We start from the raw sequence: 26,111 nt of genomic DNA, 5'->3' as shown, positions 1-26,111 counted from the left end.
ATTGCAAGAGGATTTGCACACAAGACAAGAAATATTATGCTCCAACTATGAAGAGTCCTGGTGAGACCAAATCTTGAATTCAGTGTACATATCTCATCTCCCTACCAAAGGAAGGATCCACTTGTCATATAGGGAACACAGCAAAGTTTCACCAGATTGATTCCAAGGTTGCAAGGTTTGTCCTAAAAGAAGAGATGAAGTGAACTGGGATTATGCTTTCTAGATTTTTAGAAGAAAGAGAGGTGATTCCATTGAAACCTACAAAATCCTTCCAGGCCTTGACAGTGTAGATGCAGTGTTAATACTTCTCCACGATGGGGTCTTGAATTAAAAAGTCAGTGATTTGGAACCGAGAAAAGACGACATTTCTTTAGTAGAGGGTGGTGGTTCTTTGAAATATTCTACCCAAGAGAGCTGTGGAAGCCAAGTCATTTGAATACATTTCAGATAGAGGTTGATAGGTTTTTGTATGTTAGAGGAACAAAGGGTATGGAGCTAGTACAGGAAAGTAGCACTGAGGTAAAAAAAAATCAACCATGATCTTATCAGTGGCACAGAATGGCCAAGTTTGTTTCTGTTTCTTATGTTCTTGTGCATTTGTAATAATGTCTGTAATGTGGTAAAATCTCTAAGTACTTAACAGTGGCATTAACTAAACCACACAAGCAAGCAGATTAGGGTAGGTGACTAACTGATTGGCAAAAGAGGTATGTTTTAAAATGGAGAAGTAGTAGTTAGAGAGGTTATAAGCTGGAAGCTCATAGGTTTTGGAGGTTTCTAAGTAGGTGAAATTATGGCCAATGGTGGGCCAATTAAAATGTGATATTCATGGAAGTCAGAATTGGAGGAGGCTAGAGACCTTGGATTGTAGAATTGCATAAAGCAGAGGAGTGATTTGAAAATAATTTTTATTTTAAATTCCCATGTTTGAGTAAATGTAAGTAAAAATACACAGGGGAAGTGTGAATGGGACTTGCTTCGAGTTAGAAATTACATATTTCCTGACTGATTTCAGTATATGGAGGATGGAAGTTGGAACAAAGATCAACCACTGGAACAGATGAAATAAAAACCTAGATGAACTGTGGCAGGGACAGAAGCAGACATTGTTGCTGTGGAGGAAATCAGGAATCTTGGCAATAAAATAGAAAGGTGCATTGGAAGCTTATTTCAGGATAAAACATAAAAGGTTAGAAATTGCCCAGCACAGCTTTGGACAGAAGAGACATGAATCCTATGAATAGGAACAGAGTATATGGCAAACTGGATCGATGATCATGAATATTGCACTTGGGACCTGGGCAGAGATGTTTTGTATTGTTTTCAGCTAGGACCAGGCAGAGTTGACCGTTTACAATAAAAGAAATTAAATAAGGCAAAACCGTAACTCTAATTACCTGATGTATTACATGAAGATCTCCTCAGCAAGATATAATTGATTTGTTTGCCTAATTAGGCTCATTAAAGGACAATGGCATTTTATGAAAAAAAGCACAACAAGGGGAAGGAAATAGAAACACCTGTAAAATGCTTAAGTTGAGAGAGGAGATGGTTGAATATCAACAATCAAGGCAACAGAAAGCAATAATGGCCAGATTACTACTACTATGTTTTGCAGTCAGTGGCATATGGTGGCTGTTGCTAACCTAGTAAAAAGCTACCCACAAAGATCAAGCACACTCTGTGATGTGAATTTCAGTTTTCCCAATGTCAGTGTCTGTCAGGGGCCAGTGACAAGGACTTCTGGTGTTCAGCAGCAGTGATCACATTGGACATGCTGAGCAGCCAATCACATTGAAGAATTTTCACGAACTACAAACTAAAAAACATTTTGCAGAGCAGAAGGTTAAAGTAAAAACAGAAATATCACAAATATTAGAAGACACAGAATTTTAAATCATTGTCCAATAAATGACAATCTAAACATATGAAAGTAATTAGGGCCAGAGTGCTAGTTAACGAATAATTACACCTCCATGGGCCATTAAAAGCTCCCTCATATCTCTCATAACAAAAATGTAACATTTTCTTTTTTTAAAATAAAACTGTGAATTGTTCATAAATTTAAGTTCACATCTATTCACCTATTCAGGAAAATCACACTGGAGAATGACACAGAAGTCATCCTGTGGAGGATGAAGACGAAAGAGACTGCAGGTACCAGAATCCACAACAAAAACAGAAAGATGGAAGAACTCAGCAGATAAGTGTATAGATCAGCATTTCGGGTCAAGACCCAGCATTAGGACTGATGCAGGGTCCTACCCGAAATATTGACACACACCTTTTGCTTCCACAGATGCTGCTTGATCCTGAGTTCTTCCAGCGTTCTGTTTTTGCTCACCCGGTGGAGGAGGACTAATGTTTCAGTGACAGCATCTTCTAGATTTCCACTTTCTGCACCCATATGTCGTAGAAGTTGCTTTCAATTTTATGGTCTAAATGATGCTGTAAAATCCTGGCCATTGCAGAGAATAAAGAAATTAACCAAACAAAACCCAGTATATGAATAGCTAAAATGAAGAGGGTAGATGGGTGAAATTTCCTGTCACTGGATAGGCTGGCATTGTGAGACGGATGTGCCAGCACTTTTAAGAATGAAACCAGGACACAGATTAATATTTATGTGAGGTTTCCGGGCTTCTAAACACCAGGTGGAAATTCACCTGAGGACTTTGAGATGCAATTTTCATTAACAATCGCATCTTTTTTTCAGTCATGCAACTTCACCATCTCCTCAATAAGATCTGTGACCCACCAAAAAATTAAATACAGGATCACACATGCCTGGATTCTTTGCTTGTGTAAGTCAAGATCATGATTACTGTCAGCATTTTAGACTCTAGAACATCCCAGGCTATTGCTGCTGATCTCTGCCACATCTCACAGCTTGCTGCTTACTGCCATTTTAGGAATGACACCCAAAGTCCACACTCAAGAGAAGACTTTATCTACTTTTCTTTTAGCTCGTAGGAGCAGACAGAGGAGGTGCTAAGATTCCAGGTTTCCCACCAAAGTCCATGTATTCATCGACTGCTCTCCTGTGGTACTATTCCTCACAGAGTAAGACCGGTGGTGGCTCCGTGGTCCCTTGTACAAAGAACACACTTCCTATGGATGCTGTTCTTCACCAGCCGGTTCAGGTCCTCTGGTATCCTGGGAGAATTCCAGCAGCATCTATTCCATAAATTAGCAGGTGGAACACTAAACGGGATTGTATGCTAAGAGCTAATTGCCATGGTCACAGCTGATAAGAGTTGGTAGAGGACCAGAGTCTTGTGGATGTTGAGTGAAGACCCATCCTCTCATGTGCTTCAGTGAATGAGTCAATACCAGCTTGGAGCTCAGCCTCTGAACAAGTGCAAACAAAAGTATCATCTGTCTACCGGAGCTCAAATACTGATGCTTGGGTGACCTTGGTCTTGGAGTGCAGTCACCGTAGGTTGAACAGTTTCCATTAGTTCTGAAGATTCACTCCAGTTGCTCCACTGGCAAGTTTATTGGAGGTGAGGTGCAACATTGTGGCAAGAAAGATTGAGAAAAGTTTTATGGCAACATCACAGCCTTGTTTGACACTGCTCTTCACCAAGGTTGGTGCTATTGTAGACACTAGTTTAATATTGTGACTTGCACACCAAAGAACAGGCACACAAAACAAATGCTCTATTCTGAGATTTCTTATGGAAAGAGAGAGATTATCAGGCAGACAGAGAAAGGAGATTCAAAAATGTGCTCATAGCCTCCTTGAAGAAATGCAACATTGTCATTGACTCCTAGGCATGGACTTTTGGCTTATGACCACACACTAGCGACTTTCAAGATAGTACTGAGAACCTCAAGTCCATGCATCAGGAGCACAAAGGCCCAGGATAAACAGTGGAAGGGGTGCAACATCTCAAACTACCCACCTGCCTATCCTATCAAGCACTTCCTGCTCCAACTGTGGAAGCGTGCAGTTCACACAGTGGCTACTTCAGAACCTACAAAACTGGAGTAGAACCAAATCAACCTCAAAGTAATTCCAAAGGAGGAGGAGGAGGAGGAGGAGGAGGAGAAGTAGAACCAGCAGTGGTGGTATCTTGTAGTCGATCAAATGTGTAGCACTATACTGATAATGACACAGCACAGAGAAACCCTCAATGCTGTCTAAGATCCTTGCAAATGAAGATCCCTGTTTGTGGAAATTTCATAAAGCAACATTGCTTTGAATGTGTTTATTTTATAAACAGTGCTGTTTCAAACAATGTGGTTTAATATCATTAAGATGTAGCCATGCAATGTCTAGGCCGATATTTCTGGCATCCCTTCAAACATTTCTATCTCCCCATATCTCTAACCACCTTTCCTATGGGATGGTGCCTCTTTTTGTCAAATTACACTGTTGCAGAGAAGCTTGGACTGACAAACACATCACAATGCAAATGTTTCATTAAATGAATTTACATTGTTCAGTTGACAAGAAATGATAACATCCCTTCAATCACAAAAGTTCATTGAAGCCAACTCTCATGTTTTTCATTTACCCATAGAGATTTCTAAAAGACAATAAGTTTCTATTCCGGGTTCAATTTCGCCACTGTCTGTAAGGAGTTTGTACATTGTCCCTGTGCCTATGTGGGTTTCCTCTGGGTGCTCCAGTTTCCTCCCACATTCCAAAGACGTACGGGTTAGGAAGTTGTGAGCATGCTACATTGGCGCCGGAAGCATGGTGACGCTTGCGGGCTGCCCCCAGAACACACTACGCAAAAAGATGCATTTCACTGTGTGTTTCAAAGTACATGTGACTAATAAAGATCTCTTATCTAAAAAAATTTAAAAAGCCAGAAATCAGAAATTAAACAGAAAATACAGTAAATCACCACAGGTGTGTCATTGCCTGAAGAAATAAAGATGCTAATATTTTGTATGGAGACACTGACCTTTTCAAAATACTGTGAAAAACACCGGAGATGCAATCACCTGTGAAGAGGTTTGCCTGCACTGTCACTGTCTGCTGATCAGTGAACCACAAACAATCAGAATTCCATGCATCAGGAGGTGTAGTATGCCATATCGGGAGAATGCATTCACTGCACTATACACCTGTTATAGATTCTGTATCTCTCAGAACCACAAGCAGTTTGCTATTTTATCAAACATTGTAAATACGTTAAAGTAATATCATAATAATTTTACACAGTCCCTTTGAGAAGAGATGGAATAATAAACAATGCAAGTTAAAAAAATTTGACGGAGACACAAGAGACTGCAGATGCTGGAAATCTGGAACAACACACAAAGGAGCTGGAGGAACTCAGCGGGTCAGGCAGCATCTATGGAGGGAAATGGACAATCGATGTATTAGGTCGGGACCCTTTATCCAGTCCTGTTGAAGGGTCCCGACCTGAAACGTCGACTGTCCATTTCCCTCCATAGATGCTGTCTGACCCACTGAGTTCCTCCAGCTCCTTTGCGTGTTGCTCAAAAAATTTAACTCCATATTTTGGCACAAGATTGCTGGACTAGTTTCTATTTGTTGTAGATACAGCTTACATGCTTGGACCCGAGGATTTATTACAAAACAATGAATTTGCTATGAACTGTTCCACACCTTTAAGGGGAACTTGTGTGATATATAAAACTCTGAAATAAGGTGAAAACAGGGACTTATGACTGCAATTACAGGAATACATATTACTCCTGCTCCTTCTAAGGAAACTATTATCATTCCATATGTGGACTACCTGACCAATGAAGGTCTAAATTTGCTTGGTCCCCTGAGATATCCTGACTGTTCTCTCCTTCCACACCCCCACCAAGCTCATTACTTTCAGTCTTTCATCCTCCCCAACCCCCATTCTTGTAATAGTCACTTGCCTTAGAATGAAAAGAACACAGCTAGAATATACTGTTGATATTAGTGTACCAGCCTTGATTAGGTTATTAAAAACACTTAAATTTCTCAGCAACTAAAACACAATCTCTGAAGGACATTGAGACCAATGCTATTCTTTATTTGAACAGCTGGAGTCCATGCACCTTTTATAGAACTCTATCATTCCAAACAAGCTTTGTGAAACTCTCACCCAGATACTTCTTTGTGATTTGTCTGTACTCGGTACTGAATGTGAAATCTACCACAGCTGAAGTTCTCAGAACAGAATTCACCACAATCATAATGAGTGCGCTATCTGGTGTGATTATTGCTGTTATAATGAATAGCCATCTTTTTTTCCTGAAATTGAACTCAAGTTCTTATTTTTGCTCTCAATATGCACATTCTTCAAACTGTAGCAATTAGTGACTGCTAACCATGTGTGAAAAATGTAATTTCCCACTACTACCTGAAGATACTCAGTCTTTCGTTTTTATTGTGTGCATGCAAACCTTCACAAGAGATGAATGAAAAATATAAAAAATCATGGAAATCCAAAATCAAAACTGGAAATGTTAGTAACAGCATTTAAATGGTTGAAGCATCTTTTCCTGACAATGGGCATCACATTCAAAACAACCAATCATTTCTTTATCTTAGATACTGACAAACCATACTGCATTGTCAGAAAATTTGTTTTTACGACCTAGCTCCTACTTGATCTCAGCTGCAGGGTACTGGAGCTCCTTTATGCATGACAACCAAAGGCACTGGAAAAGGTTTTCATTCCAGACGTCTGTGGACAGATCTGTTCTCTCTCCTGCCATCCAATTCCCCAAATGGTCACTGCAGTTTGATCTTCAACCCATCACGCAACAAGACTCCATCTTCCTCAAAAGTGCACTATGAGATGCATTTCTTTGAACATTTTCCACCCCCAAGATTTATCTATTGATGCATGGTAATGAGCAAATAGTAATAATGCTTCCAAAGAGGATTAGGCCATTCAGCCCTTCAAACCTGCTCAGCCATTCAATACAATCATGGCTGATCCTTTATCTCAGTAGCATATTCCCACTCTCTACCCATTCTCCTTGATGTCATTTTACATCTAGAAATCTATCACTTCCTTAAAAATAAAATTACATGGCCTAATCAGGTCAACTTTTCCCTTTGAGATCAATAATAAGGAAACAAGAGTTCAAGTTCACTTCTAAAAGCATTAGAGTTGAGAAAACATTTTACTCCAGAGGTCTGCCTGGAAGGGTATGAAGTCAGAAACACTCTTTGCATGGTAAGAGTTATAACCTTCAGGGTTACAGACTGAGAGCTTGATAAACAAGAAGGCAAACAATGATATCAGATAGGGGCCTGAGAAACTTTGGTGCTGTAATCTCTACAATATGGATTCTCCACGTTTTACTAATTCCTGGAATACTGTAAGGGTGGTGAGTGGATGGAACGAACTGCCAGAGGAAGCGGTAGAGGTGGGTGCAATTAAAGACATTTGGACAGGTTCATGGATAGGAGCAAATGCAGGCAACTGGGACTAGCTAAGGAAAATAATTTGGTCAGCATGGATGAGCTGGGCCGAAGGGCCTGTTTTCATGCTGTATAACTCTACGACTCATATTCAGCATCAGGGCCTCCACAGCCTTCCGAGAGAGAGAATTCCATAGGATCACTACCTGAGTGTAGCAGCTTCTCCTCATCACACTTCTAAAGGTCTTGCCCTGAATTATGAGACAGTGACCCTGATTTTTAGATATCCCTGCGGGGGAAACATCTTTCATGTATCTAGCCTATCATGTTTCAGTGAGGTGATGATCCAGTTTTGTTCTTCGGAAGCGTTTTTTTTATTGCGGCATCCCCATACTTGCTTTCTTCTGACAGTACCAACAGGAAGATCAACTGGATTCTTGATTGGCTCACTTTAAATCTTTTGCCTTGTCTCTAATAAAAACATCATCTCTTGAAGAGGTGAAAGAATGTCTGATCAGTCACTTAATTTGCTTCCCTGTAAAGACCGACAAAAGGGACAATAGAAAGTGGAGATTGAAAAATAGCTCAGAAGACATGCACAAAGCCTTAAAATTCCCCGTTACCAATCTTTGAGGATGTGCAATGTGCATCCAAAACCACTAGGTGGCTCTAGTCTAAAAAATAACCTCGCGCGTTCCCGCCATCTAGTGGCAGCGCGGCAGTACTGACACAAAGCTCATTCATAATATTACAACAAAAGTCCACGAAACCAGAATACCTTTACAAAACAAAAATATTCATATTTACTTGATACATTCAAATAAAATTGGGTGAACAGGAAAGATAAGCATGCTTTGAACATGTCAAATAAAATAGTTTTTTTGTAAAAAGGGTTTGAAGTTCAACACCTTATTTCTTTGGATAGTGTGACAGAAGTTTACACTTTGAATTCCCAACACATCAACTTCTTAACTTGAGGTAGACTGCAGACAGGAGTTATCGAGAAATTAGTGAAAAGGTTACTGTGTATTTACACTGTCAGTTTCATATCATTCCCAAATACTTTTGCACTATGCTAACACTATTGTGCAAATGAGATGCTAAAGCTGAAACTAAATTCAAGGTAAATGAGAGCGCCTACTGTAGGCTAAACTCAATCGTGTAGAATATGCATTTTTACTATAACTTGAAGCATTGTTGTAAGATTGGAGAGCAAATTAAACCAGGTTGTGGAGGTCATACTCGTATGTCTTCCAATAGTTATTTACAAAACATCATTGACAAGGATTTGAGACTTCCCAAGACTAGAACACAAAGGGGTGGACGATAATAGACTGAAATTATAATCAAGATTTCCTTTCCCTACTTGTTGCTCTTTTTAAAAGGCGTTCTAAGACATGCTATCATAGAGTTATTTTTTCCTCACGGATCAAAACAGTGTGCAGACAGCATGATTATAGGGCCATCGTAGTTTACTCTGTGCTCAGTTCTCTGCGCAAATGTTTCCATCGTGGCTAGACGGGTTAAAAAAGTACGAAAATATTGGCCAATTATTCCCTTCACCTTTGGCTGATCATTGCCCAAATCAGGATCTTGATGTGTATCTTTACAAGATCAACACGTCCAAAATTGTTTGAAGCTTTTCTAACCCATGCAATCTAATGGTAATTTGTATTGTGCATTATCAATTGGGCACAATAAACCTGCAATCTTCCCGATGAACACAAACTAGAACCAGTAATACAATTTTATTTGCATTGCGATGTTAGCACCTTTGCAGGATCTACTAAATACATCAGTCCATGCAATACCCAACACATTTACTTAATTCCTGCAGTTGTCACATGATTTCACTACATTAACAGATGGTCTGCGATCGTTAGTGGTTTTGAGCTATTTTAGGTCTGCACATGGATTAATATATGCAACAGTTAGGATTCACATACAGTCTGAATCTAAATTAAGCAGGTCCTCGTCTTCTTGACCAAGCTCAACCTTCATTAATTTTCACTTCCAATGTTGACAGGAGGCAAAGCAGGGGCGTTCTTTTGAGAGTTTACTGTCAAAAGCAAAATCATTGTTGTCCCTGGATTTTCCTTTTGCAACGCTGGAAGACAGTGAAGACAATTAAAGGCAATTGCAGCAAGTTCGGTTTAATGATTTGGGTGTAAACATCACAAGCAAGTCTTCTTTGTTCCATCGAAATCTCGATCGATATGTTAATTCGCTTCCCATGTCAACACGGTGATGGAATTATCCGCATTCATTCCAGTTTCAAGACAATGGGTTAATATTCAACAAATGCGGTCTCCGCATCATCTCAACAGGTTAAGGTAAAAGCCGCTGGGAGTACATTATCCAACATACTGACATTGAAAAGCAACACCTGGGTTGCCACTACAGATAACTCGCAAACAGGTGACTAGATAAAAAGAAAGGAAATCAAAGCTTTTGATGCAAAAGAGTCAGCACAAAATACTTCGCATTCTTGCTGTGATTCAGCAGGTTATGGACCAGCAAAAACATATACACATCAGATTGAATTGATAAATTTCTTTTTTCCCTAAAAAAAGTGTTTGGACAAATGGGCCACGTGGATATTGCGTTATTAAGAATACAACTTTAATAGACTCAACGTTGTATACAAAGTCCAAGGCAAAAACTGACTTGGTGTAAGGCGTGAAATAACCGCAAGTAAACAGATAAGTCCTATCTCATTTCTCTCCGGTCCACCACAAAATTTCAACAGGAGTCATTTTCTCTTTAACTGTTACAGAAAAGCTCGAAGAAAGCAAGCTATATTTACAGAGATGAGATTTTTTAAAGCTCTCGCTAGAAAGTGACCGTTTCCCCATTTCCTTCATCCATTTTCAGTGTGAGGCAGGCGGTCCCTGCTACCTTTGAGCGGGTAATATTACAGCAGACTATGGTTTTCTTATGTGTCTTGGTATATATAATTGGTTCAGCAGCGGGTATTGAAATTGTGCTTGTTGGCGAATTAGCCTTCATGGTTGAAGGTCAATGCATGCAATGTTAAACCAGATACCACGCCAGTCTCTCGTCGCTACTCATTTTGTACAAAAGGGACTGTCAACTGTCTGACAACCAGGCGGTTTACCCCTACCGGCTGCCAAACAAGACTGAACGCTAATCTACGGCAGGAAAGTGTATAGACCCTTTGGCTACCTGTCCTCTGTCATTGAAGGACGTGTGTTGAATGGAAATCTCATCAAGCCCGGGAAGACCTCCCCTTATTTTCTGGTCGTCATTTCAACTCAAACTCAAATGACGATAACTAGTTAAAAGGGAGAATCGCAAACTCATAATTCTCCCCTACGCGCTCTCAGTCCCATGCACTGTTCATCTTGTGCTCGCCTGTCGGGGAGGCATTTCTTCCTTATTTATCCGCTGCACAAGGCAGGAATCCACACGCACAGAACATGGAGCACAGATCCACTCCCCATCGAACACATAAAACACAAACACAGCAAGAGGTAGCACACGGGCGGCTCCAGGCACACGGCGGGATCTGGGGACTGAACAGGTGATCAAACAAAGGAACAGGTGCCCGGGCCCTCAAGACCTTGAATCACCTTTCAACACCGCAATTAGTAAAATCAACACGTTTTATTCAAGACTCACAGCAACTGGGGAGATCTAGGTGTGGGAACTGCAGATGTAAACGAGCATCGTACTGATGCTATTATCCATCTGAAATCATCGCAATGATTGAAATTGAAAGAAGCCAACCTGCTGGGAGAAGCGGTTGCAGGAAGCACATTGGATGAGAGGCGCGGTTTGTGGATCAATGCCCTCAGAGGCACGCGTGTGTATGCTGTTCCTACGGAGCGATTTCACTAATCCATCTTGACTGTCTCAGCAACCTACTTAAAACTATTTAAAATAATGCTGCTTCTACCGTGTAAAATATGAAGGGTTGGCGATCAGATGAACCAGTGCTTTAGGGAGTGGTTTAGGAGAATGCATTGTGCGTTGTTAATGCTAACTTAAAAGATACCTCATCACCACCGAGGCATATTTTTTAATTGTACTGGAGGCATTTTGAATACTAACCCCATCGATGAAGGCGGTGACAAGCCCGAGGCTGTAGCGTGCACTCTTACCTTGCGCGTGGCACATCAACAATACATTTGTTTGAATAAGACAACACAACCCGTAGCAAGTTCTCATTATAGATCTCTGTGCGTGAGGCTTGGTTTTCTCATTTGCAATCGAAGCCATTATCAAAGAGTCAGCTCAAAATTTCTATGTGAACTAGTTCTATTACAGTGACACAAGAAGAGGCGCGGTGTACATTACTGCTAAAGATTACACTCCCTCATGCAATTAAGGTGAATGTAAATCCCTTTAGAACTTCTATTGGACAAAAAGAAATCATTATATATTGCGGGAACTCTCTGCAAAACAAGAACTTCTCGGCACTCCTCCCTCACAGAACCAAGATAAAAGATGCTCAACCTAACCCCACGCGCCACCTTTGATTGGTAGGTTATAACCCAGAGGTAGATAGGAAATATTGCTCCCGATGTTAACACTGAACCTGTGCAGCAACTTGAGATGTTAAGAGGAAGATGGGTATGGACCCGGTTGGTAGGTTAGGAGGTATGCACTGTTGATTTATAAATTCAAAGATACTTGCAAAAATCTGTAAGGATATCCATTAACAGATATACATAGAGGATGCAAATATCAGTTAAAAGCAGCCTCAAATCCATTTCGACAAGAACACACTGAAACCCCCACATTCCTGTTGAACAGGACGAAGACTCACACAATAGGCACTTGACAGCAATGTGCAACACTCAAAAGTCCACATACACGGAGCGACATAAAACGAGCAAAAGCATGATATTAACTAATGTCAGTGTTTCCTCCCTCTGTATCACCAAATACTAACTGTTTGCTGCGATGTCTCTGTCCAAGGTTTATGCCGAGACGGCTGAGGCAGCGTCAGTTCAGACACTCCTAGGTATTTTTTTCATTAAACTTCCTGAATTAAAGCGTACACAACGGGAAGATTCTTTTCAGTGGGCAAACAACGCCGAGCAAAATAAAATCTTAAAAGCGTCTGGCGAAACGGAGGACCTGACAGACTTTGGGAGCGCGACAGGTTGACTGTGGAGAGAGCTGCAGCAACAAAATAATGAAGAGAAGAAGAAAATTCCAGTTCCATTGTTAACCAAAATGCAAAGCGAATCAATGCAAGCTTTAACAAGAAAATACTTAATTTTCTCTCCTTACCTTTCGAAGTGTCCTTGAACATTTTTGTTTCTCGGCGGGAGTAAGTGTCCTTGGATTATATTTTCTTTCTGGAGTCAGAAAGCGGCGTGTTGCATTTTTATTGAGAGACGCGGGGCGGGCGAGGACCGGGCTGGAGGAGCCTCCGCCAAACACTTCCACTGACTCCGGCTCGCTCCCACAAGCGCGGTCAGCACCGAGGCGGCCGGCGCGTGCCCGCCACTCCCCAGCGGGGCGCGTGCACGCTCGCGGGGAGGGGGGGGACGCGCGCGGCGGCGCGGGCACGGGGAGGGGAAGGGAAGCGGCGGCGGCAGCAGCGGCGAGGTGCGCACGTTGGCAGGGATTCCTCTCACGTTGTGATTTTTTTAAAAACAAAATTCTTCCCCCATGTGTCTCTCTCGAAGACAAAACCCAAGCCGCCACGGACCTGAGGGGGAAGAGGCGGGGGACATGCGGAGTTAAGGAGGAGGCTATTCGGCCCGTCTCGCCCTGCTTCGCCATTCATCAAGGAAATGGCTGATCTTCCAGCTGCACCAGCCCCTGACCCGTCCACCCCCCTCCATACACCTGAAACCTCAGCTCTCCGCTTTTGAATGAACTCAGCGTCAGCCTCCATCCTTCAAAGATTCGCCAAGAGAGAAGAACTTCCTCCCACTCTCAGCCCCCAAACAGCCTGTCCCCCAATTTGACACGGTCACCCCCTACCCCCCCCCACCCCACCCCACCCCACCCCACCCCCCCAGCTCTGGAGTCTTCAGCAGTGGGAACGCCCTGCCCGCACCCAGCCTGGAAGAACTTCTGTAAGTCTCGAACAGGTGCCGTGAGTCAGGAGCTTGGACCGCAAGCCTGCTCCGCCATTTTGCAGTAAAACTCCAATAATCTGCTCTCCCGCCATGTGGAAGCCCAACGGTTCTCAGCAACTGGGTCACCCGGTGATGTTTCCACTGTTGCCCCGAAACTCACTCGGGGCTTGGAATAACTCGTCCTGGTTTCGGGGGTTCCCCTGAAGTTCATCAGGGCCCTTGTCCCGGCCCTCCCCGAAATTCGCCAGTCCCCGCTCTGCCCCCCAGAACTCACCGGGGTCCCAGTTTCTGTGCTCACTGAGGCCCTGCTTCTTGTGATTTCCCCCAAGACACATCAATGCCCTGGTTCCTGTGCACCCTTCAAAGTTATTCGGTTCACTGGAGAATTTATCATAATACGGTATAACATAAAAAAATTAAAAGTGTGTTGGGGCGTTAATAGAAATAACATCCTGAAGTCTGGAAAATCTGTCAGTCTGGTACCACCAAAGTCCTGAGTGTGCCAGATTATCAGAGTTTTACTGTAAAAAAAGATCATGGCTAATCTGATTGTAACCTTAACTCTGTATTCTTGTCTACCTTTCGCTCCCTTGCTTATCAATTATCTGTCTACTTCTGCTTTAAAAATATTCAAAGGTTCTGCTTGTCCTGTCCTTGGACGAAGAAAGTTCATCCCTAATTCTTCTAAACTCTAGAGAATGTTAGCCTAGTCTACTCAATCTCTTTCCATGTGACAAATCAACCATTCCAGGAACCAGTCTGATGGATCTTTGCCTAAAGTTTACCCTTTAAAGATAAGGAAAGCAAAACTGTTTGCAAAATTCCAGGTATGGTCTTACCAAGGCTCAGAATTTTAGCTAAAATTTCTGCCCCTACTGACTTTTCTTCCTCACACTTTCACCTTCAGTCTCTGGGATCAATCCAGAACTGATTTTAAAAAGTAATATTTTTCATATAGTTCTGCTTTTCTAAGCGTTGTACCTTGCCTATATTGCTCAAGTCTTTGGTATTGTATATTGACTCTCAGAATTCAATCTGATATTGTATGTGATAGATGTATTTATCTAATGGGTGTAATGCATGTATTTATGGTATACACAGTGGTGTAGCTTTTATTTATTCATTGTTTCAGGATGTGGGCATCACTGGCAAGGCCAGCATTTATTGCCCATCCCTATTAGGCCTTGAGAAAATGGTGAGGTGCCAGTTTCTTGAACCATGGTAGTCCTTTTGATAAAGTATTTCTCCAGAGTAAATTGTCAGCTGAGTGGTACACTTGCCAGTCAGCAGTTTAAAGTCTCACCTTAAGCACAAATTTGATGCTAATCTTTCAGTGCATTACTGAGCAACTACTATGGTGGAGGGATACTGTGTTGGAGATGAGAATGAGGGTCAAATTATATCACTTCAAAGAAGAGCCAGGAAGCTCTTCTGATATTTAATCCTCAACTATTACTGCAAAAATAAAACCTGATTATTTGGTTATTATTACATTCTTACCTGTAGGATCTAACTCTGCAAATTTGCTGTAAAAGTGATTACAGTTTAAAAGTTTTTTTTAATTTGTAAAGCATCTTGAGACATCTGAGATCTTGAAAGATGCTATATAGTCTTCTTACTTTATGCTTAAGTTTATCTTTTGTTTCATTTCAATCTAATTTACATAATGCCTTGTTACATTTTGCAGTTTTCTATTAAAACACTTGAAAACAGAATACTTTCAAACAAAAATTTTTATAAGCAAATTTTTCTGTCATCTCACTTCCAACATGATCTCACAAACAATAATGTGAATGATCTTGTTTTGCTTTTGGAAAACCATTGAGTTAGGGTACAGAGTCCCTTAAGTAAACTCATCAAGTGCAAGAATACCACTGATTAATGAATTTAACAAATGTTCAATTTTGCAGCACTGGGCCAGCATCATGAAAGAGCAGTTGAATAGAACACAGTTAAGCCTTCTCAGTCCTGTGCTTTAATCTTTGTGTGTAGCAGTTAGCATAACGCTATCATAGCACCAGCGACCCGGGTTCAATTCTGTCTGTAAGGAGTTTGTACATTCTCCCCGTGACTGTGTGGGTTTCCTCCGGTTGCTCCGGTTTCCTCCGGTTGCTCCAGTTTCCTCCCACATTCCAAAGACATATGGGTTAGGAAGTTGTGGGCATGCTATGTTGGCGCCAGAAGTGTGGCGACACTTGTGGGCTGCCGCCAGAACACTCTACACAAAAAGATGCATTTCACTGTGTGTTTTGATGTACGTGTGACTAATAAAGAATTTTATCTTATTTGCAATGACTCCCATGCTGATATGTGATGTGATATTACCAGTTTGTAGAATCATGAAATTATTGCAGCACAGAAAGAAGACATTCAGCCCGTCAAGTCTCTGATGACTTCACAAAGAACAAGCTCTTCAGTCCCAATTTCCCACTTTTTTCATAGCTCTGCAGATTATTTTCTCTCAAGTGCTCATCCCATTCCTTTTTGAAAGCCCTGACTGATTTTGTCTCCACCACCTTTACAGGCAGTAAATTCTCGATCTATGTTCTACATAAAATGTTTTTTTTGTTATATTCTGTTTCTTTTGCTCAAAGTTTTAAATCTATATCCCCTGGTCTTGCAACTATCCAATAAAGGGAACAGCTTAACCTTTCTAAAGAAGGCATAAAATTGTACAGGTCTCTCATATCTCCATTTAACCTTCTGTGGTCAAGGGAGAATAACCCCAGCTTCACTGGTTTAACCTTGTAGCATTGAAATTCGTTCCTGATCATTAGCAATAAATGCATTATATAGTTACGACAATGCACTCTACCGTCAAATGGAATAAATTTTGGAGCTGGAATACAGTGCACTAAAGTGACTACATAGCATATTCAGGGATAAATTTCACAGTCATGAAGAATAATACATTCCTAAAGTTCATAGTATTTCTGAACGTGTACTTTAAACAGTCCCTTCCATTGATATCCATTTAATCTATTTGTTCTAAACAAAGACACACACTTTCTCCCTGTTTAAACAAAAATGGAATATAAATTCGAATTGAATAAAGTTGTTTTTCTCTGACTTAAAGTAGTTTTGTTTTTTTGCAGAGATGGCCAGAAACCATAAAATAATATTTTATTCATATGGAAACCTGACCAGTTTTGATAGATGCTAAGAAATGAGGTAACTGAACAAGTTCAGGGACGAAATATAGGATTATTTTGTGAAAGGCATAGCTTTGGATGACAATATAAAGTTCGACACTTTTTTAATAAGAATTTATGTAAAATCTAATGAAGCCATGAATGATAACTGAGTTAACAAACATAATCATGCTATATGAAATATATCTTGATAAATTATATAATTTGTTTAAACCCTTATTTAGTCTGAGAAATTCTAATTACAGATAAATATATCAAATAAGAATAGTAAAGCATTTTGAATTTGTAGGAGCCTAGTTACCAGATTGCACTATTAGAACCTGTACATCATAAATATGTGCATTGAAATTTATAATGGAAAAATTATAAAGAAAATAGGTAAGCATACACCTATGATATACTCAGACATAAGATTTTAATAAGATATAGGTTGATTTTCATTTTGTCCATCTAAAATACAGTTTTACAAACTTTGCTTGTTAATGCCCCATCGGTATGTTTAAATAAAATGATCTCATAGAAGTATATAAAATTATGAGGGGCATAGATAGTGTGAGTGGTCTTTTTTCCAGGGTTGGGGAATCAAAAACTAGAGGACATAGTTTTAAGGTTAGAGGTGAAAGGTTTAATAAGAACCTGAGAGGCAACTTTTTTTTACACAATGGGTGGTAGATAGATGGAACCAGTTGCCAGAGGAAGTGGTTGAGGTAGGAATATTAGATACATATAAGAAGTAAGTGGACAGGTAAATGGATGACAAGCATTTAGAGGGATATGGTCCAAGTGCTGGGAAATAGGGTTAGCTTAGAATATACATCTTGGTTGGCATGGACTGAAGGGCCTTTTTCCATGCTGTACAACTCTATGACTCTATGGCTCAGCTTGCAAGATGTAGCTAAATACTAAGTAAACTTCCAGTTGCTTTGGAGTCCTGCTCTGAAGATTAGTCGATCACTCTCTGCCAAACCATCATAATATTTCTATTTCCACACCAGCTTTGTGGCCTCTCTTAGTGAGATTTATTGCTGAATTATCCTTCTGCCTGGGCACAATCACTAATAACTGGATTGAGACTGGCCACATGAAAAATAATTACTGATGAGGTACTAGAGAACTGATTGCACCTGTGGAGCATAAAAAGCAGAGAAGACAGTCAACTAAAAAAAATTATTTAGTGTACGTAAAGCTTTGTAAGCTCAACTTGAAATGAAAGTTAAACTTCCTATTTATACTTTACTGTGTCTAAAAATAAAGGACATTAAAAAGAACTGTTCACAACTTCAGTATGTTCCTGCGCATTTTAAAGTTATGAAGAGTACTTGGACTCTGTTATAATGCGGGAATCATGGAGGCCAAATTCCCCACCGAGGCCTAAGAAAAAGCAATAAAGGAAATAAATTGGTCATCAAGACTGGTGGGGCAGATTAAGTTATGGTGCTCAAAAGGGACTAGAATAATACTTGAAAGAAAAAGAAATTTCTGTGCTCTGGGAGAGGGTGGAGGAGTGAGATTCACATGATTGCTCTCACATAGAGCTGACTTGATGGGCCGACAGGCCTCTTTCTGTTTCAAAGTTTTCTGTAATTCTATAATCTAATTTAAGTCTCGATTGATAAATAAATATTGCCCTGCACGGCAGGTTTTGTTTGAATCGGATTTTCTGTATTCAATTGAAAGGATAGAGGGGCTTTGATTTAACATCTCATCCAAAAGGCAGCCCCCCTGACAATGCACAACTCCTTTAATACTGTTCATGTCAGGCTTAATTATTTACTCAAATCCTTTTAGTTAAGCTTGAACCTGCAACCTTCTGACCCGGTGGTGGAAGAGCTGCCACTGAGGCATAGTTGGCACTAGCAGTCTTTAATGGCAATACATTGTTTCTGTGCGTGTGTGTGTGTGTGTGTTCAGACTGAGGTATGCTGGATCTCACATCACAACAATTCTTAGTTTTCCAATATTGTAAGTGTCACTCATGTTAGATAAACATTATGTCATCTTCTTGGAATGCAGATAATTATAAAACAATCAGTACATCATCTGTCTCCCTCTGCTATTTATGGTATATCTAATGTGAATAACCGGACAGGTGACAATAAATAAGTGCAAGTATAAATGTAAAACTATTCAGCCCAAGCAGGTGGTTATTTTTAATGTTGCTGCGCAACATTTTCACCCACAGTTGAACTGTCAATCTGTACAGTAGAGCCTGGGGACTAATGAATGTGTTCTGAAAAAAAAATTACAATGACATTTCTCGAGTTTCATGCTCCAACAGTTCCAGTCGACTGGGGCTGTGGTGGTGACATATCTGTATTTTGTCAGTTTTCACCTGCAGAGTACGAAAGATTAATAAGGACAGGGGATTTCTTGTTGAAATGGATTTGGGCAGTTATTATTCATACCATTGTGATAATTGTTTGGGCAAAGCCTGTTGCACTATGGTGCTATTAAGCTAAGAACTGCTTTGGCACCATTAGTCTGTCAACTTCTGTCTTCTCCTTGATTTTCTTATGGAATTGTTTTTTGGGAATTTTCTGAAATGGTAGTTATTTATGTATAAGCTTTGACAGTGAATTCTATCTTCTTGTTCTTCTTAGAAAGACATCAGACCCAAAACTGACCTTGTCCAATGTACATTTGAACATTTTACAACAAAGATCACTCACTAACAATTAGGATTTACTTTTGCTTTTGAGTCAGCAGTCTAAGCATCCTGAACTGATACTCCCAATCACTTTACGAATCAAATGTTAGGATCATATTAATTAGAATTCCATTGTTTTCAGTTGAGTCTTAGAGCTCTCTGAATTCTGTGATTGATATGGTAGTACCAGTCTTTAACCATTGATCAGGTATACAGTTAAATCGTTCCCACTCCATTCTTAATCTCCTTTTCAATTCTTTCCACTCCCCAATCTCCTCTCCAATGATCCCTTCTCTTAATCTCGTCAGTGTGCTATCTCTCTCTCTCTCCCCCTCTCTCCCTCTCTCTCTCTCTCCCCCCCTCTCCCTCTCTCCCTCCTCCCTATCTCTCTCTCCTACTCCTTCTCCACATTTTCCCCACTTCTCCTCCACCCTTCTTCCCCTCACAACCCTGCCTTTTTCCAATCCTCACATCTTCACTCTTCCTTTCTCTACTCCTTTCTTATTTTAATTACATCTGCACACCCGGTTACAATTATCCTCTTGCAGTGTATTGAGAGGTTTCTGATCCAATCTTGTAGAGCTGGTTAGTACCAGTAAAAATAATTTCGAGGGGACATCAGGAGCTTCAGATCATGGGTGTAAACTTTATTACATACTAACAACAACTAATGCTTGCTTGCATCATACATGGCTATATCACTACATTGCATGCACATGTGGTTCATTTACATAGATATATTAAAATATATCACACTGTTTATTGATTGTGTATTTAACGTACACCAATTTTAGGTTCAGTCTGTAAACTGGCTTTTTTGACCTAACAAATGGGTAACATCCTAAGTTAACTTACTGTTGATGTATGTATCTTCAGTAGCTGCTCTCTACCGTCTTCCACAACAAATTCATCAGCATTCATTTCTTCAATACGTTCTGGAATGTCTCCCGCTGCAATCTCTTGGTCACATATAAATTTCTCACTTTTCCTCCCATTTGAACAAGATAATGTATAGTAGTGCAAATGTTATTCATGATTCATCTTATATTTATGGCTGAACTAATTTTATTTCAGTGCAGAGGCCACTGCTCTGGTTAACTGTTCTATACTTGGGCCTGCACAATATCACTATTTGCCCCTTCTAACATCTACACTGTAAACTAACTCATATTGAGTGGCTGCCCTTGCTGAGTGGCAAGAATTTGTGCTACCAGTACTCAGTGGGTGCTCACCTTGTTTCAGACGTGAAACTTTTTCTGCTGTCTTCTGATCATAAACTACCACATGCTTGTACCTAGTTGAAATTCCTTTGCACTTTGCAAGTCTACAATTTTGCATGATAGGTCAAACATAAACTGCATCCTTTACAGTATGTCCTAACTCTGTTCATCAGTTAACAGATTGGCAAATCAGTCCCAAAGTGCATGGATTAAGAATTCACCGAAGTTGCAAAGTTTGGATAAATCTTTTAGTTATATAGTTACTGACTGTTTCTCTAGGTCTTTGGTTAACTCTCTTTTTTAAATGGCTCTGGATTGAAATAATTCTTCAGTTTCTCCACTATCTCTTTGAATGGGACATATTTGACTTTCTGCAGGGCTGCCAAATTTGTGTGATAGGTCTCAGCACCGACTTCCATCATTAGTATAGACCTCTCACGCTCTGCTATGGTAGTATTCAATGTCTGCATATTTCCAATACTATCCTCTACTTGGAGAATATTGTTATCCATAGCTGTTTATGCTTGAGCTGCCATTTTTTACCCATCTCCTACCAAAACAGTGATGCAGTGGCATTCAAACTGCTTCTACTCTATCCTTGCTTCTCTGTTATAGGTACCTCATTTGGTATATTGGTTTATTATTGTCACATGTACTGAGGTACAGTGAAAAACCGTTCATATAGATCATTCCATTACAACAGTGCATTGAAGTAGTGCAAGGTAAAACAGTAACAGAATGCAGAATAAAGTGTTACAGTTACAGAAAAAGTACAGTACAGGTTGACAATAAGGTCATAACGAGGTAAATTGTGAGGTCAAAAGTTCAGCTAATCGTACTAGGGTTCCATTCAATAGTCTTATAACAGCGGGATAGAAGCTGTCCTTGAGCCTGGTGGTATGTGCTTTCAGGCTTTTTGTATCTTCTGCCCGATGGGAGGGGGGAGAAGAGAGAATGTCCAGGGAGAGTGGGGTCTTTGATTATGCTGGCTTCTTTACTGAGGTAGCAAGAAGTGTAGACAGAGTCTATGGAGGGGAGGCTGGTTTCCGTGATGTGTTGAGCTGTGTCCACAACTCTCTGCAGTTTCTTGCGGTCTTGGGCAGAGCAGTTACCATACCAAGCCGTGATGCATCTGGATAGGATGCTTTCTATGGTGCATTGATAAAACTTGGTGACTGTCAAAGGGGGTATGCTAAATTTCTTTAGCCTCCTGAGGAAGTATAGGGGCTGGTGAGCTTTCTTGACTGTGGTGTCTCTATGGTTGGACCAGGACACTTGAAGTTCTCAACCCTTTCGACCTCAGCACCATTGATGTAAACGGGAGCATGTGCACCACCCCCCTTTCTGAAGTCGATGACCGGCTCTTTTGTTTTGCTGACATTGAGGGAAAGGTTTTTGTCATAATGTAAATAGTTGCATATTTACACCCTGGTCTCAAAGCTTTCTTAACAAGAACGTGGCATTTGGTCTTTATTCTTCATGCTGTGCTATACATTACACATCCTGAGTTTGTGCGAGTTCCCTGCTGACATTTTCATTGATAAATTTCATATCTTTGTTTCAGTTCATCCTCAAAACTATGAATGTGAGCTTGTAATTACACACTTCTCATAGTGGAGGCACTACAGTAACACAACTGGCAGGAAGATGTAATTGTAGTATATCAATTTTACATTGGTGGTTAATATTTAAAATGTGAAAATAGGAATTTCTAATGGAAATATATAAAAAGAAAGACAGATTGTATGACTTAATTATACTTGTGCTTGGGGTTCAATAATCCTGATAGTTTTAACAATGATTTACTGTTAAACTACACTTGCTCTTGAATAGCCACCTCTCCCCTATGTGCCTCGTCATGGAAGATCAACGGGTATTAAATAAATCCATCAAAAATCTATATTTCTCAGAATATTTAGAAACTTTACTGATATGAATTATTCTTGTTTATTTTCTCATTCAGATCTAAATTGTGGGTCAGAATTGCCTGCATGGGATTTTAGCACTTTTACCTATCGGTATTTGCTTGCACTTTGAATATGAGGCATGGAGCTGGCAAGTACTGACATATTGCATAATAATATGTTGATTGTTGATTCACATCATTTTAAATGGTACTCATCCACCCATTTGCTGCCTAATGCTTTTTGTACTCATCTTGGTGTGATGCATTTGGGAATCGAGATGGTTGATAAAGTGTTAACTAATGATAACTAAATGGAAGATTGAATTAAAGTATTTTTGGAGATCACTCTAGCAACTTACTAGAAATAATGATGTTGTAAGAGTAATATATGAAGGCCATTAATACACATAATATAGAGTGAATAAATAAATAATGCTTGAATTTCATTATTTGGTACACGTTTTTACTTGAACAAGTCTTTATATCATTAAGAAATAATTTAATTGATAAAAAAGGAAACATAATAAGCCATCATATTAGAAACTTATTTGCATCAGTCATAAGTTCCGAAGCACGAGTGTACTTCGTTGGTACAAATGAAAGAGGCTAAGCAAGCAAGGGAATGAATTGAAAAAGAAGTAACAAGCCTTCATAATATAATGCGCAAAAGCAATATGCAGAGTTTCCTAATGTCATTTGAAATGGAAGAAGCAATTGCAAGGGCAAATGCTAAAGAAACATGGAATAAGAAACTTTTTTTCTTAAATTCTAGACCGTCTAGCATAATGCACAGTGGAAATCAGGATTTAATACTGAATGTGACATTTAATTGGTCTGGACATGAAATGGGCCGGCATCTCTTGTTAAGCCATTCATTATGCAGTTCTTCCTATTTTCAGGAGTAGATTTCAAATGGAGCAGGGATTGGAGCAATTGTCGTGAAGGAAGGGGAGTGAACTGAGAAATGGAATAAGGAAAGGATGTGAAAGAAAAAGCAGGCAAGACACATGACAATGAGGAGGGCAAATGATTATGCTGAAGGAGATAACGAGATGAGGGACAGAAGAAGTAAGCATAGATGAAATGGCAGAAGAGATGAGAAAAGAGTGACAATAAGAGGAAGATGATGGTCATATTCATTGTGTCATAGTGTCAGACGGTATGGAACTAGGCTGTTTGGCCCATCATGTCCATGCTGATCATTGTACCCATTTGCACTAATCATACACTGCCTATTTCGATTCTCCCCACTTACCCATCAACTCTCTCTGCTCCCTTCCCTTCCAAGTTTACCTCTCACCTACACAGAAGGGGCAACTTATGTTGGCTGATTAACCTATGAACCAGCATGTCTTGCTGTGTGGGAGGAAACTGCAGCACCGGCAGGAAATCCATGCAGGCACAAGGGGAACATGCAGACTTCACACTGGAAGACCAGGATCAAACCCACAATGCTGCATGGTGTGGGAGCTGGGAGAAAGAGTCTATGAAAGGTGATAGAAATTTGGAGGAGGTTTATTATGGAGTACCTGAATAAATCTTCCTTGCTCAATGATCCCCTAAATGTGTACTTATCTATGACCATGATTCAGAACATAATTGTGTGGTTAAATAGTGCAAGAGTAAAATATTATATTTCAGCGTAATTATCATTGGTAATATTTATGGAAATGAACAAATAGGCACCAAGTTTTCTTTAGGTTACCTGATTATGGTGGGTGCTTGTTGATGCCAGGAGTCCCTGCTTATCAATACCTCCATTGCTGCTTTAAGTAGACTTTAATGTAAAGGAGTGGGGGGTTTTGTGGGCTATATTAGTTTTATTTAGTAATGTAGTAATTTAGTAAGACTTTATACAAGGAGCAAACAACAGTCAGAGTAGGTAGATAGGCACCAGCTTTATAACCTTAATATCTTTGGCGACAACTGGTTGCACGCCAGTGATGTTTCATCCCATTTTATCTGCAAACTTTTGGCATTATTATTACTGGAGGGTTCAAGTAGTTGCAATTGAAAGGATCATGTCCCATCAACTTTAGTGGCAATAGATTTTGCTTCATTATACCAGTGAACTTGTTGCGGAATACTCCAAGGCAGCCATTTTTTTTTACTGGATTGTTGGAAGACTTCTCTAAAATGTAAATAAAGGACAGTGGTCCACAGGAGAATTTTACTTTTCAGCTGCATTGATAAAACTGTCACAATATAGCTTTATTTAGACTCAAATGAGCAATTAAATAAATTTGAGAATAAAACACTTAATTATTTTTATGACAGAGAAAAAGAAAATGGTAGAAATATTCAGGAGGTTAGGCAACATGTGTGGAGGGAGAAACAAAATTACCCTTCCAGGCCCACGACCTTATTTTTGAGGTTGTGTATTTTATGGCTCATACTGATCTATGTTAAAATGGTTGCTGTTCAACTTAAAGTTTATTTTACTGTGTGTATAAATACATAAAAGCCAGAATTTGAGTTTGCTGACAGGTGGGCTTGTGATTGTAATGCCTGTCCTTATACAGTTATTTTAAAATCATGATTAATATATTCTGAATAATTAATGCTCTTAACCAGAACATAAAATATTTAGGGATTTTTTTGAATACTTCTGATCACTGCTGCCATACAGGGAATCAGAATTGCTTGCTATACTTTGCTCTATCAAAGCATCCAACCAATGATCCAGCCCCAGTAGCATATTGAAATATCGTAATTTTATACCTGATATTCACCAGGATGGATAGGGTGTAAGACTACAAATGTGCCAATCAATGCAGGAAGTGTTCTGAAAAATTGGAAACGTGCAGCTTCAGCAGATGGAAAAATAGAAGGTAAAGGAAATTTATCAATGATTTTGTTTTCAATACAGGCCTGGACAATTGGCCAGATAACAGCTAACTAGTGATGACATGGAAATCCACTGAAAATAAGCAGGGACCTACATCTAATTACCTAGATTGAGAATGTGATCTTGGTTTTGGAGTGTGGTCACTGTTGGTTGAATAGTTTCTTATTCCTGAGGCAAGTTTATTGGAGGCAAGGGATAGCACTGTGGTGTGAAAGAGTGGAAAAAAATGCATTGAGGCGATGGCAAAACCTTGTTTTGATATTAGCTTTCACCAAGGTTGTCTCTGTTGTAGGTCTGTTGGTTAGGGTCATGGTTTGAATTTCTATGGGCAGCTGATTTTAGGAGAGCATTTTACTGTGTCTCTCAGTTAATGAAATCAAAGGCTATACTGGGGTTGAAAAAACCAATAGTGGTTGGTGCAGCTTTCTGTATTTCTCTTGAAGTTGTGTGCTGATGATCATATGCACTTTTCCTCTGGATGGACAGAATACATACATCAATTCAGGAACCAGCTACTTGGTCTCTAGGAGGAGGAAGTTGAGGAGGACTCTGGTGATGTTCTTGTGGCAGACAACAGAAAGACCCCACTGTGGCTACCATGTTCAGATTTGTCTGCTTTCGATGATGATCACAATTATGCCATCTCTGAGTTCCCTAGGTATATGTCCCTCTTCCCTGAAATAGATAATTTGATTATGGTTTCATGACTTAATTTTTCACTGCTCTGTTTTGGAACTTCAGCAGCAATATTTATATATATATATCTATATATATCTATATATATATATATCTATATATATATATATATATATATATATATATATATATGCTCCCATCCCTTTTTTCCCTCGTTGTGATATAAAACAATACAGCATAATACGGGCCCTTCGGCCCACCATAACCTTCAACTTCCTGTTAGTCAGAAGTGGTGGCAAGACTG

At 39.8% G+C, this 26,111-nt stretch overlaps 1 protein-coding gene across 5 annotated transcripts in view; it reads right to left on the bottom strand.

Moving 5' to 3' along the window:
* Positions 1-12,761, bottom strand: part of syt7a (synaptotagmin VIIa) — a 452,949-nt gene extending 440,188 nt beyond the window's left edge. For all 5 annotated transcript variants that reach the window (XM_052029168.1, XM_052029172.1, XM_052029170.1 and 2 more), the window contains exon 1: positions 12,599-12,761. In XM_052029168.1, the coding sequence (XP_051885128.1) occupies positions 12,599-12,620 (22 nt within the window). In that variant the 5' untranslated portion in view covers positions 12,621-12,761. The remainder of the gene's footprint in view (positions 1-12,598) is intronic.
* Between the last annotated feature and the right edge of the window lie 13,350 nt (positions 12,762-26,111).

The sequence above is a fragment of the Pristis pectinata genome, chromosome 14, assembly GCF_009764475.1.
Source record: "Pristis pectinata isolate sPriPec2 chromosome 14, sPriPec2.1.pri, whole genome shotgun sequence".
Taxonomy (NCBI): domain Eukaryota; kingdom Metazoa; phylum Chordata; class Chondrichthyes; order Rhinopristiformes; family Pristidae; genus Pristis; species Pristis pectinata.
The sequence above is the reverse complement of the archived record's forward strand: the minus strand, read 5'-3'. Positions and strand labels throughout refer to the sequence as shown.